General features: G+C 41.2%; 1 protein-coding gene and 8 non-coding genes across 9 annotated transcripts; all 9 read right to left on the reverse strand.

Annotated features, from left to right (window-relative positions):
* Nucleotides 1-316: 316 nt before the first annotated feature.
* On the reverse strand, nucleotides 317-11,066 carry LOC124121315. The gene is made up of 6 exons (XM_046484308.2): nucleotides 10,914-11,066; nucleotides 5,874-6,650; nucleotides 5,087-5,318; nucleotides 2,774-2,830; nucleotides 2,051-2,110; nucleotides 317-1,524 (listed from the first exon to the last, which is right to left on the reverse strand). Exons 2-6 carry the CDS (start codon nucleotides 6,642-6,644, stop codon nucleotides 878-880), a joined length of 1,767 nt encoding a protein of 588 aa, XP_046340264.2. The 5' UTR covers nucleotides 6,645-6,650; nucleotides 10,914-11,066; the 3' UTR covers nucleotides 317-877.
* A 6,974-nt stretch (nucleotides 11,067-18,040) lies between these two features.
* On the reverse strand, nucleotides 18,041-18,113 carry Trnaf-gaa. Its single transcript has one exon. It is a non-coding gene; the product is annotated as a tRNA-Phe (tRNA).
* Nucleotides 18,114-18,399: 286 nt separating this feature from the next.
* On the reverse strand, nucleotides 18,400-18,472 carry Trnaf-gaa. The gene has a single exon. It is a non-coding gene; the product is annotated as a tRNA-Phe (tRNA).
* A 286-nt stretch (nucleotides 18,473-18,758) lies between these two features.
* Nucleotides 18,759-18,831, reverse strand: Trnaf-gaa. The gene has a single exon. It is a non-coding gene; the product is annotated as a tRNA-Phe (tRNA).
* A 286-nt stretch (nucleotides 18,832-19,117) lies between these two features.
* Nucleotides 19,118-19,190, reverse strand: Trnaf-gaa. The gene has a single exon. It is a non-coding gene; the product is annotated as a tRNA-Phe (tRNA).
* A 286-nt stretch (nucleotides 19,191-19,476) lies between these two features.
* Nucleotides 19,477-19,549, reverse strand: Trnaf-gaa. The gene has a single exon. It is a non-coding gene; the product is annotated as a tRNA-Phe (tRNA).
* A 286-nt stretch (nucleotides 19,550-19,835) lies between these two features.
* Nucleotides 19,836-19,908, reverse strand: Trnaf-gaa. Its single transcript has one exon. It is a non-coding gene; the product is annotated as a tRNA-Phe (tRNA).
* Nucleotides 19,909-20,194: 286 nt separating this feature from the next.
* Nucleotides 20,195-20,267, reverse strand: Trnaf-gaa. Its single transcript has one exon. It is a non-coding gene; the product is annotated as a tRNA-Phe (tRNA).
* Nucleotides 20,268-20,553: 286 nt separating this feature from the next.
* Trnaf-gaa lies at nucleotides 20,554-20,626 on the reverse strand. The gene has a single exon. It is a non-coding gene; the product is annotated as a tRNA-Phe (tRNA).
* Between the last annotated feature and the right edge of the window lie 128 nt (nucleotides 20,627-20,754).

Genomic DNA, 20,754 nt, shown 5'->3' on the forward strand with positions numbered 1-20,754 from the left:
TTCGTTCATGAAAATGTCTTATTTTCGTGTGTTTTCGGGTAATTTATTGTAAGGGTAGTTCATGATATAGACATTATGGATCATTACGAACACGTGCCACCTCTGATTTTAAGCTGCACCTACTGTTTACTCATTGCTTTGCTGCTGATATATGATAACACTATGTATGAAGGTAACACACCCCGTTTGTCCAAAGGTTGGTTGGTTGTTGGTTGTTTTGTTGTTTAAAGCTGCACTCAGCAATATTCTAGCTATGTGACGGCGGTCTGTAAATAATCGAGTCTGGACCAGACAATCCAGTGATCAATATCATGAGCAACGACCCACGCAATTGGGATCAATGACATGCATCAACCAAGTCAGCGAGCCTGACCACCCGATCCCGTTAGACGCCTTTTACGACAAGCACAGTCGCCTTTAACGGCAAGCATGGGTTTTCATATGAACAAGGAAAGGGTTTTCTCACGTTTATTTTAAAACCTCGATCGCTATGATCCTGTCGCAAAGGATTTCATCCAGTTTGAACCAGATCGCAAACGGAGATCAAGAGGACGATGGAATGTATGTGTTCCCAAAATTAATTGAAACGGTTTTAGGTTCATGTATAAAATAAGAAAATTGTCCACTGGGTGTCCTAATAAATGAATTGCGTGGTCAAAAAGCTGCTTGGTTGAATAGACATTCTGACTTAGTGGTACCGAGCGTGTATTATACAATGGCAACCATTTGAGAAGGTTTCGTATCATAGAACTAATAGATGACGGTTTTTGATCAACACTGAAAACGTCACATATCTGGAGTGAAGATGTGGCAGAAGGTGACCGTGAACCGTGTAACTTGCTCGCAACATGGCAGTGTTGTGGAACGGCTTCGTGATTCATTCATTACTCAGGGACGTGAGTAACTTATACATGTCTTTTGTGACGTCGACTCTTGTCCCCGATATCATAGCTACCGCCATGTTGGCCCATGACGGCCACGACAGCATCGACATCAACCACAGAGGCCTGTCCATGTCCACGTCAGTTACGGTGCTGATCACTTTGTCATCCTCAACGTCGATTACGTGGATTTCGTTTTTGACTGTGTTCAGCAGAAAACATAAATGCAGACCACGTGACACACCAACCTCGTTCTGAGCAATGGGCATGTCTTCAAGAAGCTTGTTGTCATAGACGACCCTGAGACACAGCTGCTGCTGGTGGTCGGCGCAAGAGGCCACGTTGATGCTGAGACCATTTGGCTGGCTCCAGGCAGATTCGATGGGGGTTTCGGTGAGGGATGCTTCAAACAACATCTTGTTCTCCTGCAGCAGCATCTTCAACGTGTAGCTCAGCTTCATCTGGAACATAACACGTTGGTCATTTCCCAGCAGGAGGGGTCTGGATGCCATGACATGCCTCTCTGCTTGAACTCGACACCCGCTGTTCGTTAGGGGGTGTTCGGGTCTGGCGTTGGTGATCACTGTTCCGGAGGTCGTTACTGTCTTGCTGGCAGTGCTGGTGTCCCACTCTAGGTAAGGGCCTAAAATATAACGTCCAACTGGTAGGTGCATTGGCAGAATGTTCAACTTTCACTTACATGATTTAATTAAAACCCATTTTATTCAGCAATGAAATTGGGGCACGGGTGGCCCACTCGTTTAATGAGGCGGAACGCGCTGTGCAGGGTTAGCAAAAACATATGATCGTGGGTTCAAATCCATGATTATGTCTCTTATTGTGTCAACACCATAATGTTGATAATGGTCTAAGACATTCATGACTTCGGACTTTCCTCCTACATCAAGCCGTGTTATAACTTACATTATGTTCTAAAAGACTCACTCACTCACTCACTCACTCACTCACTCACTCACTCACTCACTCACTCACTCACACAATCAATAATGAATTTATTGTGTCCGATATCAGAGTAAGCCTTCTCGTGTTGTAAAGAGTGAATGTGAATATGAACAGAAATCTCCACGGTGATTCAAATGAAATAGAACCAAGCCTTTATTTGAGGAATAATATTTTTAGCATGTTCAGTCTTTGCTAATAATACTCACAACTGACTGTTTGAGGGGAACGTTCCGTCTCCAAGACGACAATCTTGTCTCCAAGGGAACCTGGACAAAGGAAATACGGAAGCTACATACACAGAAAACACACCTAATTCTATCTAAATAAAGAGCTACAAGAGAGATAAGAATTATATTGATGATCATCATAACTTATCAATGAGACGGTCACATACATTGTGGACTTGTGGACTCGCGCATTAAGTCAGGAAACCTGTAGTCAATAGAGTCGCTTTAACAACACAGAAGTCCTACTTAAAAAAGATAAAGGTCAGTGTGGACGTCTCATACTTATGGGGTATGTAGGGGTGATAGGAGTGTGTGGGTGATGGGGGTAAGGGTGGGGGTCAGTGTGTGGGTGGCGGAGAGATTCGGATTCTTTAACATGGTTGATTACGTGTTGACTTGAGAACGTTGGACGTTGCAAGCAATGCCAAACAATATTTTGTCTGGTCCAGACTCGAGTATACACAGGCTGCCGTGATATAGCTGGACTGCTTTTGGCAGTGGCTTCAAGAGACGACTGACGGGATTGGGTAGTCAGGTTCGCTGACTTGGTTTATGCAGGTCTTCGTATCCCAAAATCGTAGGTCGATGCTCATGATGTCAATAACTGGATTGTCTGATCCAGACGCCATTATTTACAGACCTCCGTCCTGGAATATTGCTGAGTGCAGAATTAAACAACATCTGGCCAAGATGGCGACTTACATGTCTGTTCATTCCTCATGGTGGCGTGGCAGACAACCCCGGTATCTCCATCGTTCCCTGTCGAAAGTGGAAGGATAATGTTAACTTTGGGGAAACTGATCTGCAATATATATATAATTGCATATTGTATTATTTCCGACTATGCTGCTGATGCTATGTCATTCAGAACATCACCACATATTGGACCGGGAACATCCTTGCAATAACAATTATTCTTTCACTTTTCATTTTCAATGACATATTTTTTATATTGCTTTTTACTACTATAACCAATATACTTTCCTATACAGCAATATTCTAGTACGATCGGTGACGCTAGGAACGTGGTTAAGGCGTTCGCTCGCCTTGCCCCCTTGGGGATTCCGTGTTAGAACAGGTCCACAGCAACCTGTGATGTTAGCAAGAGGCGACCGTATGGGTATTTGTTCAGACATTTACGTGTCATCCACGGCGTGCATCTTTGCTAAATAACGATCACTAGATTTTCGGGACCTGACCCGATTATTTACAGAACGCTCTCCCATAGCTGAAATATTGCTTAGAGCGGCGCTGAACACCAAACAAACAAATGGCCACGTCGATGACCCACTATGATTACTATCATTGCTTCACTCTACCTCTATCATTTCTATGACTGCATCATTCCACCACCGCCAAACCCCATGACTGAGATCATTGCTTCACTCTACCTCTATCACTTCTATGACTGCATCATTCCACCACCGCCAAACCCCATGACTGAGATCATTGCTTCACAGTACCTCTATCACTTCTATGACTGCATCATTCCACCACTGCCAAACCCCATGACTGAGATCATTGCTTCACTCTACCTCTATCACTTCTATGACTGCATCATTCCACCACTGCCTCACCGAATGACTGAGATCATTGCTTCACTCTACCTCTATCACTTCTATGACTGCATCATTCCACCACTGCCTCACCCCATGACTGAGATCATTGCTTCACTCTACCTCTATCACTTCTATGACTGCATCATTCCACCACTGCCACATCCCATGACTGAGATCATTGCTTCACTCTACCTCTATCACTTCTATGACTGCATCATTCCACCACTGCCTCACCCAATGACTGAGATCATTGCTTCACTCTACCTCTATCACTTCTATGACTGCATCATTCCACCACTGCCTCACCCAATGACTGAGATCATTGCTTCACTCTACCTCTATCACTTCTATGACTGCATCATTCCACCACCGCCTCACCCCATGACTGAGATCATTGCTTCACTCTACCTCTATCACTTCTATGACTGCATCATTCCACCACCGCCTCACCCCATGACTGAGATCATTGCTTCACTCTACCTCTATCACTTCTATGACTGCATCATTCCACCACTGCCTCACCCCATGATGAGATCATTGCTTCACTCTACCTCTATCACTTCTATGACTGCATCATTCCACCACTGCCACACCCCATGACTGAGATCATTGCTTCACTCTACCTCTATCACTTCTATGACTGCATCATTCCACCACCGCCACACCCCATGACTGAGATCATTGCTTCACTCTACCTCTATCACTTCTATGACTGCATCATTCCACCACTGCCTCACCCCATGACTGAGATCATTGCTTCACTCTTCCACTACCAGATACAGTTTTAATACAAGTCCGGTTCTACTTACTCTGGATAAAAGAATCACTGTGGAGTAATGCCCCTTGGGCGTGCCAGGATTCAAATACCAATATCGCCCTGTTAATGTTTCTAGATACGTCAGCACCGTACCTGAACATGAGTACCGCACCGAGAACAAACTTCAAAGACCTGCATCAGCCCAGACATCCCTCACACATCAAGCTGATACACCAGAACTGGGTCACCATATGGTCGCAATGTGGCTGAAATAATGCCGATGCGACGTTAAATGTAAAAAAAGTTAACCACTCATTATAAATGAAGTACTGAGTGTTCAAAGTGAATTCCAACCAGACCACACACTCTTCATCAATTACTGCTACCACAGATATTGCTGAAACTGCAAACAAGGATATACTGTAAATCGTGAAACTAATGCGTCTCCAAAAGAATGCGACCACTGACCCCTAGCCAAAAATGCGACTCAATATGAATGCGACCCCCCCCCCCCCCCCCCCCTTCAAGAATCAGTGGATCTATATGTAAAGAAAGTGACTTCTGTCAGGTATACAGGAGAATCCTCACCTTAATCCAACCTGACCTTAATCCAATCACACACCAAAGATCACTCGCATTTTTCGCATTTAATTCACGCTCGCGTTAATTTCACGATTTACAGTATACATGAGTCCTCACCATCATACCCATCCGCAGCCTCTACGTGGATGTTGTTGTACATGACAGCATCAGGTACACCTTCGGGCTTGTCTGCTGGGAGGAAGGTGACAGTCCGGACTAGCCCTGTAGTCTTGATGAGGGACGATATGTGCTCAGCGTTTAAGGTGACGAAGCTGACACCTTTCCGGGTAAACTCCACATCTTCTGGATACTCGGCGAGAAGGTCCCATATGTCAGAGGAGGAAAGGCTCTGTTTTTTAACAAATGTTTCTCAAATTACTACGATAGAACATGCAATATTGACACCCTTCGTTTCAAACATCTTCCGGATACTTAGCCAGGTCCTGGTGACAGCGGAATAATAGCTTCTTTTTTTTCTAAGCACTTGCAGCATCGCAACCCACTAATCATTTCAGATACTGTGTAGACAGCTTGGTGCAAAAAACATACTGATTAATGACATTCAACTTCGTAAAATACTGATTTTAACATCGTATGTACTTCATCTTCTGTCAGGGCAAAACATACACTGCGCATGAAGCTGCAGAGGACCCCATAGCATCAAGCCCTATCATGTAATGTTTGGTGTGTGTAAGATGTTTTCAGCTATCTTCCAGCATTATCTCTCATTTGTAAACGCAAAGCAACGAAACGCAAGATCTAACTGAAGCAGGCATCATAGCTGTAAGTGTGAGACGCCAAAGGACGAAACTATTGATTGTATACTGAACCTCTCTCCACCTCTAGCATCCATAAACAAATACAATGAATCGAAAATTCCTATTGAACCGCCACAGATACTAACCTTCCGACTTCTGCTGTTCTTGGTGACTTTCTTGATCCTCCCCTGCAGACCATTTCTTGACTCGATGACTCGTGTAAGAATGGTCTCTTCCTCATCAGCCCGTTCCTCCACCTGTGAGATCAACAAGCTCTTCCTCTGCTGCATCTCTGTGGCCAGGTTATCAAAGTACATATTGATGTCCTCCTTCGCCCTCCTCCTTGACAGGGCAATGTTCTTCTGCAACTCCTGAAGCTCCTCCATCCGACTCCGCAGACTCTCGTCCTTCTCCTTCAGCTGACTCAGGAGGTTCATAGACTGGACACTCAGGGTCCGAGACAGGCTTCCAGGTCCGTTCATCCGGTGGTCCCTGATGTCCTCAAACATGATGACACTGTGGTCCTTCAGTAATTTGTTCTTCGAGTGGGTTCTCAAGCAGGCCTGGCAAAGAAGAACGCTGCAGTGGCCACACTTAGCTATTGCTGTGTTGTTCAAGGGGCAGTAGGTACATGGTAGGTGATGACTTTTATTGACGTTCATCTGGGATAGCATTTTCAAGATGAGTTGTTCCACGGGGAGGGTCTGGACGCCTTTGTAGCCGCTGTGCTGTCGGTGGCACAGTGGGCACGTGAGACGCCCGTTGGAGTAGAGCGGCGCCAGGCATGGTTCGCACACGGCTTCAACACAACACGGCATTCGACGGGGAACACGGTAGCTTTCGTCAAACGGCTTTGAGCAGACAGGACAGGATGTGAGAACATCCTTCATGTCCGTTACTAGGGAGATCTCAGACATTGTGACCTGAAACACCGAAGGTTTCAGATATGATCAGTACTTTATTGAAGATAAGAATATGCATTAGCTTCCTTTCACAAGAGATTCCTTACGTGTGTCTATGCGGGTCAATGCGTGTCAATTAATACGTTGGGTGAGTATTGGTTTCCGCAGCTTTTCGTAATATTCCAGCAATATCACGGCTGGGGACATCAGAAATGGGCTGCACACATTGTATCCATTTGGGGAATCGAACCCGGGTCTTTGGCGTGACAAGCGAACAGCTTAATTATCATAAGAAAACCATGGTAACTACAATTCTAACCTGGAACTAGGTGGAACGTAAATTCTAACCCGCAATTAGTGGGACCAATAATACTAACCCGGGACTAGGTGGGATCTATAATTCTAACCTGGAACTAGGTGGGACCTATAATTCTAACCCGGAACTAGGTGGGACCAATAATACTAACCAGGAACTAAGTGGGACCAATAATTCTAACCTGGAACTAGGTCGGACCAATAATTCTAACCCGGAACTAGGTCGGACCAATAATACTAACCTGGAACTAGGTGGAACGTAAATTCTAACCTGGAACTAGGTCGGACCAATAATTCTAACCTGGAACTAGGTGGAACGTAAATTATAACCCGGAACTAGGTGGGACCAATAATACTAACCCGGAACTAGGTGGGACCACTTATAATAACCTGGAACTAGGTGGAACGTATAATTCTAACCTGGAACTAGGTGGAACATATAATTCTCACCTGGAACTAGGTGGGACCTATAAGTCTAACCTGGAACTAGGCGGAACGTATAATTTTAAACTGGAACTAGGTGGGACCTATAATTCTAACCCGGAACTATTTGGGACCTATAATTCTAACCCGGAACTAGGTGGGACCAATAATACTAACCCGGAACTAGGTGGGACCAATAATAATAACCTGGAACTAGGTGGAACGTATAATTCTAACCTGGAACTAGGTGGAACGTATAATTCTAACCTGGAACTAGGGGGGACCTATAATTCTTACCTGGAACTAGGTGGGACCTATAATTCTAACCCGGAACTAGGTGGGACCAATAATACTAACCCGGAACTAAGTGTTACCATTAATTCTAACCTGGAACTAGGTCTGACCAATAATTCTAACCCGGAACTAGGTGGGACCAATAATACTAACCTGGAACTAGGTGGGACCTATAATTCTAACCCGGAACTAGGTGGGACCAATAATACTAACCCGGAACTAGGTGGGACCAATAATAATAACCTGGAACTAGGTGGAACGTATAATTCTAACCTGGAACTAGGTGGGACCAATAATTCTAACCTGGAACTAGGTGGGACCTATAAGTCTAACCTGGAACTAGGCGGAACGTATAATTTTAAACTGGAACTAGGTGGGACCTATAATTCTAACCCGGAACTATTTGGGACCTATAATTCTAACCCGGAACTAGGTGGGACCAATAATACTAACCCGGAACTAGGTGGGACCAATAATAATAACCTGGAACTAGGTGGAACGTATAATTCTAACCTGGAACTAGGTGGAACGTATAATTCTAACCTGGAATTAGGTGGGACCTATAATTCTTACCTGGAACTAGGTGGGACCTATAATTCTAACCCGGAACTAGGTGGGACCAATAATACTAACCCGGAACTAAGTGGTACCATTAATTCTAACCTGGAACTAGGTCTGACCAATAATTCTAACCCGGAACTAGGTGGGACCAATAATACTAACCTGGAACTAGGTGGGACCTATAATTCTAACCCGGAACTAGGTGGGACCAATAATACTAACCCGGAACTAGGTGGGACCAATAATAATAACCTGGAACTAGGTGGAACGTATAATTCTAACCTGGAACTAGGTGGAACGTATAATTCTAACCTGGAACTAGGTGGGACCTATAATTCTTACCTGGAACTAGGTGGGACCTATAATTCTAACCCGGAACTAGGTGGGACCAATAATACTAACCCGGAACTAAGTGGTACCATTAATTCTAACCTGGAACTAGGTCTGACCAATAATTCTAACCCGGAACTAGGTGGGACCAATAATACTAACCTGGAACTAGGTGGGACCTATAATTCTAACCCGGAACTAGGTGGGACCAATAATACTAACCCGGAACTAGGTGGGACCAATAATAATAACCTGGAACTAGGTGGAACGTATAATTCTAACCTGGAACTAGGTGGAACGTATAATTTTAACCTGGAACTAGGTGGAACGTAAATTCTAACCTGGAACTAGGTGGGACCTATAATTCTAACCCGGAACTAGGTGGGACCAATAATTCTAACCCGTAACTAGGTGGGACCATTAATACTAACCCGGAACTAAGTGGGACCAATAATACTAACCTGGAAATAGGTCGGACCAATAATTCTAACCCGGAACTAGGTCGGACCAATAATTCTAACCCGGAACTAGGTTGGACCAATAATACTAACCTGGAACTAGCTGGGACCAATAATTCTAACCTGGAACTAGGTGGGACCAATAATACTAACCTGGAACTAGGTGGGACCAATAATTCTAACCTGGAACTATGTGGGACCAATAATTCTAACCCGGAACTAGGTGGGACCAATAATACTAACCCGGAACTACGTAACCTTGCTGAATAAACATAATTAAAAAAAATGATAAAAGCATTGGGTACTAGACACCTATTTTCCTTTGTATTCCCCGTTGGGGAACCTGCAGAATGTATAGCTAATGTTGCTAGTAATCACAGCCACGTGCTATTTATTAAATGTGATAATAATTTGCATGAAACAAAATAGTTTGGGGAGAAATAGAAAAAACTATCACGAAGCTTTTCCTATGATACTGAAGCGGTAAGGCCCAATACAGGCGTTTTCATCCGCCTACAGCAAAACGCGTTATCTACAGGGCTCTCCTGACCCCAATCTCTGACATACTTACGATAGTTAAACAAACAGAAACGAAACATTCCACCAGATAAGCTATGCAGTTAACACGACGTGAAAGAAACTGTGACAGAAAGCGCACTCGTTCAACACATTTCAATATACAGTAAACTACGGTTATAACGAACACGCTTATAACGAACTGACGGATATGACGAACCTAATTTGCTAGATACATACGGTACATATGATTATAACGAACTACGGTTATAACGCACTAAAGTTAGTAGCCCATTTGAGTTCGTTATAACCGTAGTCTACTGTATACGGTTCTTGGGAGTGCGGACTGGCAATGTTTCGAAGTGTGTAAGAAGAGAAACTCTTGTTTAGATAAAGTTTTGCGCTTATCCTTATTTACTTTCACCCTTCCAAAATAGGATGACCTTTCATTGTGTGTTACCACTATGTAACTGTTAAATTATGCAAGACGCGGTGCATATTGCTTGCTCTAACACATTTACATGACATGTTCAGGCGAATGAATACGCTAAATAGATGTTGGTAATAAGATATATTGTATCTATTGTCAATATCTGAATTGTTTGGTAACTACTAAACTGATAGAGGAAGTCCTTTAGCAAAAAAATGTAAAGTTGATGTATATCGAATTCATAAACTTGTACTTTGTTTACAGAATGAATGTACAATTCCGTAAACGGGACACTGTGCTTTACAATATCAATAAAAGCGACAAAATCCTTTCCATATTCCTAAGACACCTCTGCTAAAAACAGAGTCGATTGTACGATTCCGCCCATATATCATGAGCATGTGTTTATCAATCACTTCCAATTAGTGATAACAATAAAACCTTTATTATCACGATGTTATCATTGCAGTTGAAACGATAAAGACAATGACACGAACCGTATCTATTAAATGATTGGCTAGGGATTAGTGCTCATTGTCAGGAAAAGAAGGACAAATTATCCGGAATAAGCACCATGGTATCACAATTATCAGAAGATGCGTGAATGTTAATCCAATACATCAACCAATTAACGAAGGTAATGCTGAATACAACAGCAAGCGTATAACGACACATTGGCAGTGGATGGTTGAGTTCCCATGGGCCAAAGACACACAGCACAAGACATAGTTTTGTTGGAATTAAAATGCTGTGCAAGCACTGATGAGGAAATGAAACCAATATCTTGATTAAAAATGTGTCAGACGTTCGTGTGCAAACGGTTGACCTGACAGGTATCTAATTATTCGTTGCGTCAAAATTTACGGCCACACTCATAGAGAGCAACGTGTTCAAGGTCATCATGAACGTCAGTAATTCTCTCATGCCCATACGTATTGAGAAAGTGGAGTTAATTACCTTGTTTTCAATTACAGAATCCAATGCCGACTTCTAGAAGTAGGGCACACCCAAGTCTCGTATGTCTGAAATGTCCGAATTGGGATCATGAATACTACAATATCTTCAACTGTTATCATCCGTCTGTCACGTGTCTGGGTAAGGTTGGCTGATATCTACATATCACCTTGAGTAAAGTGACTAGCGTTCGGCCTGATAAGAAAGCTATGGCGATATTGTGTGTAACATGGTAATTAAACTATTCGCAAGTGGTAATATCTGGACCACAACACAGACGCAACATGGAGCTAGAACAATCCGATGTAGGCAGTTATTAAAGGCAGTTATTAAAGGGGTATGGGAGTATCACTGCCCTTAAAGGGGTAAGAGTATAAATAATAACCTAATGCGATCAGCTATGTCCTCAGTTTTTCAACATACATAAACACACATACCATTTTTAGTAGTTTTAACAATATCCGTAATGGTACTCTCGTGTCACTGGATTTTCTGGTCCATCCATCACTTGATTGTCTGGTTTGTTTAAAGGCTGACGTCGCATGGCAGGAGTACTGCTGTGCCGCGTCAGGCAATAGCTACTTACATTTTTATGCAAAGTTTATGAATGGGTGCTATCGGTGGGGCAGGGCACGCTTACCCTTTTCGAGAACACCTGGTGTCATCACTGATTTTCAGAAGTAAACTCATATAATTTCGACAGCTATTTGCCCTATACGCCAAGTGGAAACTGTTTCGGCAGAAGATTTAGGCTGGTTTAATCTCTTGCATTAACAATTTATACATAAAGTAATCATTATTGTTTTCAATATTACCTAAATGTCTTCATTATCGTTATATCCTGTCCTATCGTCCCCTTGAATGAATATGGTTTTACACCAGAAATGGACTCCCCATATTGTACCCATGTTGGGAATCGAACCTGGGCTTCCGCGTGAACAAAAGCTTTAACCACAAACAATTTAAGCACTACTAAGTATATTATTCAACTTTTACAAATTGTAATACACCTTTCTAATTAATCATCGTTAAAAACGTTATTGTGTTGCAACGAATGAGTGCACGCATTTAACGTTGATGGAATTTACAAAGCACAAACTGGTGATGAAAACATTGTTTTCCAACGACAATATTGACGTAAATATAGACGGTTACGAAGCACTGAACAAACACTACCATTGTATTGACGAACAATTAATGCACCAGGGAGGAAAAGTCAAGGCATCTCTTCCGAAATGAAGTTAGCTAATGCATATTCTGATCTGAAATATTTTGCAGATGCTCTGTGAGATTGGTGACTTTTCCTTTTGATTTGGGGTAAACATATTCATAAAACTGACTTCCAAAAAGTGTGGTCAACCGCCAGAGTCCTGCACTCTGTGCCGGAATCCGGGATTGAACCGGGGGCCTTTAGATCTTCAGTCTAACGCTCTTTTTTTTCTTGATAAAATTTATTCACGGGAACTTATTACAGACGCAGACAGTGCTGACACTGCCACCACAAAAATAAAAAGGTTATCACAGAAGTAGGATGGCAGTGGATAACATTCCATATCTACTGACAAAAAATATGAGAAATAGTTTTTTTACATTTGATTATCTAAACACATATTTTAAGATACAAAAAGAGGAATGCAGATTGAGCATGCTCTTTACACGTTACATGTTTCTATTCTAGAGGAGGTTTGAGAACAATCTCATTTCCATCTAATGTGATAAATGTATTGCTCATTATATATCTTTGAATAAAGATTTGAAAAAAGCTTTCATGTGAAATGAGATTGTTTCCTGACTCATAATAACTCTTCTTTTAAATACAGCAAGGCGATATATTAACAATACAATGTTCATGAATGTTTACATGACAACTTCTTTTCTGGCAGGAATCCAAACAGTAACCAGAGGTGTAATTGTCCAAGACTCAACCCTGAATCTTGACAAACATCTGTCAACATGTCAATTAATAGAGACTGCAAGGAAGATAACTCTTGGCAGAAGATAAGCAAATGTAAAAATGTCCTCTGTTTCATTTTGACACACAGGACAAACATCAGTGTTTGACGATCCAATTTTGCACAGTTTATCATATGTAAAGATAATATTGTGAGCAATTTTAAAATCCAACTGTATAGATTTATCTTTCTGCCACACATTCAGCCACATATCTTTCCAATTAATGTCCAAAGCAATATTATTCCAAAAATAAATAGCAACTGGCTTTTTGAAGTGTTTTTGTCTGAACATTTCGTAGCAATATTTAGCTGTAAAAACTGCAACTGACATGTCCTGTCCATCAATCGTGCAGAAGATGTCTCCAGAGGGAAGGTTTTTGCCAACGTCAGACAAAATGATATTTTTCCATTCTGATGGAAGCGCGTATAAAATGATTGCATAGCATTGTTGTATAGTGCTTATGTCCATTTCAGGTAAAGTATCATGTACAATATCTACAATAATTTGTGAGGACATGGATTTTGGAATAACTTCAAAACAAATATGTTTAATACAAATAATTCCACTTGAAATAAACGATTGAAACATTAATGTTTTTCCATTGAAAGTAATTAATGGATTTTTGAAAAGTGGTTGATTCATGATATCATCTACATTTTGAAGCAAGGGTCTTTTCCCTCCAGTAATTTCATTCCATGCAGATAATAGCTCAGCATAAAATGGGCTTATGTCTTGTAAATCACCCTTATTATGTTCAAGAGCTAAAACATGAATTCCCAAGTTCATTTTCAGAAGATGTGACATAAAATATACCATTGTTTGTTTCCAAATACAGTTAAGCTGGGAATTAGCAAAAGCCCTCAGCAACTTAAGTCTCAGTGCATATTTTTTAAAACACAACTTTGGTATATTCAGACCACCATCTAAACAAACACCAATACAGGTATCTGATGTTATTTTGGCAGTTTTATTGTGCCACGAGAATTTACTAAACATATGAGTAAATCCATGCTCCACCCATTGTGGGATTGGTAGTACAGTAAACGCATACCATAAGCGGGAACTCATGAGGATATTTATTACAATTACTCTACCCTGTAGAGTAAGTTGTCTAGGTAACCATGAATAAAACAATGTTTGAATTTTGTCCATTTTCTTTCTCCAATTCAACGTTTCACACATTGCTTTATCCTTGCCGAAATAAATGCCTAATATTTCAACACAACCTTTTTTTTATTTTAACCGGGACGTTGATTGAACAGTCACGAAGGTTATTTTTACCCAACAACAAAACTTCTGATTTTTCGATGTTGATTTTTGCTCCCGTTCCTTCACAGTATGAGTTAACTGTGCTGAATGTTTCTTCGACGGAGTTGACATCTGAAACAGTGATTGAAGTGTCATCAGCATGTTGATATATCAAAGAATAAATGTCATTGTTGATACTTATTCCGTGGATTTCAGGATTGTTCTTAACTAGGAGATTAAGTGGCTCTGACACCAAAACGTACAGCATGGAGCTCATTGGATCTCCTTGACGAACACCACGAGTTAAAGGAAAATAAGGCGTCAAATGGCCATTGCATTTAACAGAACTATGTATATCAGTATAGAGAATTTTAATCCATGAAATGAAGAAATCTCCAAAGTTAAATTTTCTGAGAATTTGAAATAAGTATTGATGTGAGACCCTGTCAAAAGCTTTCTCTTGATCTATTTTGATGAGATATGAATCATCATCATCACGATTATTTACAATGTCTATAACATCTCTTAGGGAGTGAAGGTTGTTAGCTATGTCTCTTCCTGGTACACAGCAAGATTGTTCAGGGGAGACAATTGAGGACATGACAGTTCGTAATCTTAATGACAACACTCTGGATATTAGTTTACAATCTACATTTATCAATGAAATAGGCCTGTAACATTTAATGTCTCTCTTGTCACCTTTCTTTTTATAAAATAAATTAATTATACTCTTTTTCATGGTACGTGAAAGACTGTTTTCTTTGTGTACACAATCAACAACTTGTATGAAGAAGGGGCATAAAATGTTCCAAAACTTCAAATAAAACTCAACTGTTAGACCATCTGGGCCTGGTGATTTATTTTTCTGCATACCTTTGAGTGCCACGGTAAGCTCACTCTGAGAAATATGTACTTCGCATGAATTCCTCTCATCTTCGGAAAGCTTGTCCTTGATATTATTAACTATGTCCTGTTGTTTTTCTACATTACAGTGTTCAGCAGTGAATAAAGAGGAGTAAAATTGTTGAGCAGTATCCAAGATATCCTCTGTGTTGTTGGCTATTGTACCATCTCCTCTAAATAATTCTTTGATAGAGTATGCTTGCTGTTTTGTTTTTTCTAGATTTAAAAAGTATGAGGTATTTCTGTCGGAATCGAGAGTCCACTTTGCCTTTGACCTGAGAATAGCTCCTTTGCATTTGTTAATCTCGTATGTCCCCAGCTCATTTTCTATTGATTGTAAAACAGAAGATACATAGCCAGGAATGGAGGATATCTTATGATATTCTTTTCTAAGCTTATTTTGAATTTTAAAATAATCAGCTTTTTCATGATTGCTTTTTTTAGATGCATAGTACCTGGAAAACTTTTTGAACTGATATTTCAAGTTATCCCACCATATCAATGGTTCAGTTTTAAGTAAAGGGCACCCTTTTGCCTCTTCTATTATTTCAGTGATCTTTTGATAAAATGCGCAATCGTCAAGAAGCTGATTATTAAAAATCCATACACCAGGACCCCTTTCTATAGGAGAAAAGTCTAACCTTGATACAACAATATTGTGATCACTCACAGAGGAATATCTAATGTAACAGTTGATAATATTTGAAATAAGGTTTCTTGAAACAAATATCAAATCAATCCGAGATTGTTTAATAACTCCTAATACAGACTGTATTCGAGAAAACTCTTTTTTGTCATAGTTCTTGTACCTCCATATATCGATTAGGTTGTTTTTGTGAAGAAAGGTGTTTAACACATTACTACTTTGGATGTTAAACGTTGTGTTATTGGGACCTTTATCAAGTGAAGGATCAAGAATTTCATTAAAATCTCCAGCGCAAATTAAATGCTCATGATTAACCCATTTCATTAAATTATTGAAAAAAGGTATTCTCTCTCTAGGATCGTTTGGGGCATACACATTTAATAAAATCACTGTTTTATCTTCAAGAGATAGAGACGCCTTTAGTAGTCTTCCATCATTGTCTTTTTCAAGCATGGCCACCTTTTGTTCAAAGTCAGGAGAGATCAAAAGAGCAACGCCTTTTCTATTATTACCAGCATTAGAGTATAAAATTGTTCCTGGCCATAAATATTTATATTTTTCAATGAATTCATCAGACCAAAAGGTCTCCTGCAAAAAGGCAATATTGACGTGGGAATTCGTTAGTATAGAGAATACATTTTGTATTTTAGTGACATCACGGAGTCCATTCACATTCCATGACCATGTTGTGACCATTGCAAATATAAATATGAAATGTATGTACAAACACATTGTTAGTTTATACACCATTCTCAGACACGCCAGATATTTCTCGTCGATCGTTAACCTTTTCTTCTTTCTTCTTCTTTTGTTCATCTTTTTTACTTTCTCTCAATTTATTTTTTAAGTCATTGTTCTGAATTACACAGTCTGTGATCTTGGGTTGTAGTTTATTTCTTCTTCCTCTTTTCTTCGAAGATTTGTTCCATTTAGAAGGTGTTATATTTTCATGTCCATCTTGAGGCAACGACTGTCTCATTGTCTTATCATCACTCTCCATGTCATCTCCAACACGGTTTGTACAAGGAATTTCAGAGGCTTCATCAAGTTTTTCCTCTTCATTTTCTTCTCCTTTTCCCTCTATTGTTCCATCTTTGTTTCTTTTCTTTTCTTCAGTTTCAAAGTCCTCAACAGATGTATCATCGTTATCCAAAGGTTCTTCATCCCATGACCTTTCTGGGGCAAGTTCCTTTTCTAGCTCAGACTCCTCTGACATGCTGTACTGACAGTTGTCCTCCTCGTCTAGGAAACAGCTGCAGCTACCAATAGGTAGAGAGCACAGTTCACAACTACGTTTAAGTGTTCTTCCTTCGTTGCAGTTTTTGGCAATGTGGCCATGTCCGTTGCACTTAAAGCATTTGGTATTTGGGCATTCTTTAACCATATGGTCTCCCGAGTTGCATTTAAAACACAACCGTTCTTGATTATTATGAATCACACGAAAGTATCGATAACCATCTAATGTGTTGAAGCCCATGGAGTATGGCAAGGATGTACACTCGGGGGGGAAAGCGACGCGCACATACCTGGTACCATCAAAAATGCTGGTGCCTTTCAGGGTCCTGTGTTTAATATCACTTTTCAAAGTGATACCCCTTTTGATCAACATGTTTACAATTTCCTCATCATCAATGTAGGGTGGAAGGTGTAGGAATGACACTACGACGCTTTCACTATGAAGTAACCTGAAGTTAACCAGTGTACCTCCTATTTTCAAGTCATCAGTTTCTGCAAGAATCCTTGCCTCGTTACTGTCTGGGACAGTGACATCATAGCATTCTGTACCTTTTAGGACGCACGCCCATACATCGGACACATATTCCAATAGCGCACAAGATAATACACTAGCACTAATCACTTTGTTGTTACCAACATTCACTTCAATCGTGCAATCTTTCAGATATTTTCTTTTCTGTTTGGTGTCCGCCATTTTGAACCCAGCGAGCGTGGGAGATTCAGAGACAAACAATGTCAATAGCATGCACAAACGTGCATGCAAATGTTTAAGGTCCTCACACAACTACATATCAAAGTGTTGCCTACCTTGTTAGCGTAAATCTGGTATTCTACTGAACTTGTGAACGATTTAATCTGAGAATCTGTGTTGCTCGATAGTCAGCACGTCCACACACCTCCGAAGCAAGGGAGGTAACCAATCTATGATGACATAAATGGAAATTGGTTGGCATGGCAAATAAAAAAATGTCAGGGAAACATAAGGCATCTCTTCCGAAATGAAGTTAGCTAATGCATATTCTGTTCTGAAATATTTTGCAGATACTCTGTGAGATTGGTGACTTTTGACTTTTGATTTGGGGTAAACATATTCATAAAACTGACTTCCAAAAAGTGTGGTCAGCCGCCAGAGTCCTGCACTCTGTGCCGGAACCCGGGATTGAACCGGGGGCCTTTAGATCTTCAGTCTAACGCTCTCCCAACTGAGCTATTCCGGCCGACGAGGAAGACTGTCATTTGAAACGAGCACTAGGCTAGGCGAGGGCGAGATATGTGCGAATCTATGATGACATAAATGGAAATTGGTTGGCATGGCAAATAAAAAAATGTCAGGGAAACATAAGGCATCTCTTCCGAAATGAAGTTAGCTAATGCATATTCTGTTCTGAAATATTTTGCAGATACTCTGTGAGATTGGTGACTTTTGACTTTTGATTTGGGGTAAACATATTCATAAAACTGACTTCCAAAAAGTGTGGTCAGCCGCCAGAGTCCTGCACTCTGTGCCGGAACCCGGGATTGAACCGGGGGCCTTTAGATCTTCAGTCTAACGCTCTCCCAACTGAGCTATTCCGGCCGACGAGGAAGACTGTCATTTGAAACGAGCACTAGGCTAGGCGAGGGCGAGATATGTGCGAATCTATGATGACATAAATGGAAATTGGTTGGCATGGCAAATAAAAAAATGTCAGGGAAACATAAGGCATCTCTTCCGAAATGAAGTTAGCTAATGCATATTCTGTTCTGAAATATTTTGCAGATACTCTGTGAGATTGGTGACTTTTGACTTTTGATTTGGGGTAAACATATTCATAAAACTGACTTCCAAAAAGTGTGGTCAGCCGCCAGAGTCCTGCACTCTGTGCCGGAACCCGGGATTGAACCGGGGGCCTTTAGATCTTCAGTCTAACGCTCTCCCAACTGAGCTATTCCGGCCGACGAGGAAGACTGTCATTTGAAACGAGCACTAGGCTAGGCGAGGGCGAGATATGTGCGAATCTATGATGACATAAATGGAAATTGGTTGGCATGGCAAATAAAAAAATGTCAGGGAAACATAAGGCATCTCTTCCGAAATGAAGTTAGCTAATGCATATTCTGTTCTGAAATATTTTGCAGATACTCTGTGAGATTGGTGACTTTTGACTTTTGATTTGGGGTAAACATATTCATAAAACTGACTTCCAAAAAGTGTGGTCAGCCGCCAGAGTCCTGCACTCTGTGCCGGAACCCGGGATTGAACCGGGGGCCTTTAGATCTTCAGTCTAACGCTCTCCCAACTGAGCTATTCCGGCCGACGAGGAAGACTGTCATTTGAAACGAGCACTAGGCTAGGCGAGGGCGAGATATGTGCGAATCTTTGATGACATAAATGGAAATTGGTTGGCATGGCAAATAAAAAAATGTCAGGGAAACATAAGGCATCTCTTCCGAAATGAAGTTAGCTAATGCATATTCTGTTCTGAAATATTTTGCAGATACTCTGTGAGATTGGTGACTATTGACTTTTGATTTGGGGTAAACATATTCATAAAACTGACTTCCAAAAAGTGTGGTCAGCCGCCAGAGTCCTGCACTCTGTGCCGGAACCCGGGATTGAACCGGGGGCCTTTAGATCTTCAGTCTAACGCTCTCCCAACTGAGCTATTCCGGCCGACGAGGAAGACTGTCATTTGAAACGAGCACTAGGCTAGGCGAGGGCGAGATATGTGCGAATCTATGATGACATAAATGGAAATTGGTTGGCATGGCAAATAAAAAAATGTCAGGGAAACATAAGGCATCTCTTCCGAAATGAAGTTAGCTAATGCATATTCTGTTCTGAAATATTTTGCAGATACTCTGTGAGATTGGTGACTTTTGACTTTTGATTTGGGGTAAACATATTCATAAAACTGACTTCCAAAAAGTGTGGTCAGCCGCCAGAGTCCTGCACTCTGTGCCGGAACCCGGGATTGAACCGGGGGCCTTTAGATCTTCAGTCTAACGCTCTCCCAACTGAGCTATTCCGGCCGGCGAGGAAGACTGTCATTTGAAACGAGCACTAGGCTAGGCGAGGGCGAGATATGTGCGAATCTATGATGACATAAATGGAAATTGGTTGGCATGGCAAATAAAAAAATGTCAGGGAAACATAAGGCATCTCTTCCGAAATGAAGTTAGCTAATGCATATTCTGTTCTGAAATATTTTGCAGATACTCTGTGAGATTGGTGACTTTTGACTTTTGATTTGGGGTAAACATATTCATAAAACTGACTTCCAAAAAGTGTGGTCAGCCGCCAGAGTCCTGCACTCTGTGCCGGAACCCGGGATTGAACCGGGGGCCTTTAGATCTTCAGTCTAACGCTCTCCCAACTGAGCTATTCCGGCCGACGAGGAAGACTGTCATTTGAAACGAGCACGAGGCTAGGCGAGGGCGAGATATGTGCGAATCTATGATGACATAAATGGAAATTGGTTGGCATGGCAAATAAAAAAATGTCAGGGAAACATAAGGCATCTCTTCCGAAATGAAGTTAGCTAATGCATATTCTGTTCTGAAATATTTTGCAGATACTCTGTGAGATTGGTGACTTTTGACTTTTGATTTGGGGTAAACATATTCATAAAACTGACTTCCAAAAAGTGTGGTCAGCCGCCAGAGTCCTGCACTCTGTGCCGGAACCCGGGATTGAACCGGGGGCCTTTAGATCTTCAGTCTAACGCTCTCCCAACTGAGCTATTCCGGCCGACGAGGAAGACTGTCATTTGAAACGAGCACTAGGCTAGGCGAGGGCGAGATATGTGCGAATCTATGATGACATAAATGGAAATTGGTTGGCATGGCAAATAAAAAAATGTCAGGGAAACATAAGGC

The sequence above is a fragment of the Haliotis rufescens genome, unplaced genomic scaffold, assembly GCF_023055435.1.
Source record: "Haliotis rufescens isolate VD_foot unplaced genomic scaffold, xgHalRufe1.0.p SCAF_21, whole genome shotgun sequence".
NCBI lineage: Eukaryota > Metazoa > Mollusca > Gastropoda > Lepetellida > Haliotidae > Haliotis > Haliotis rufescens.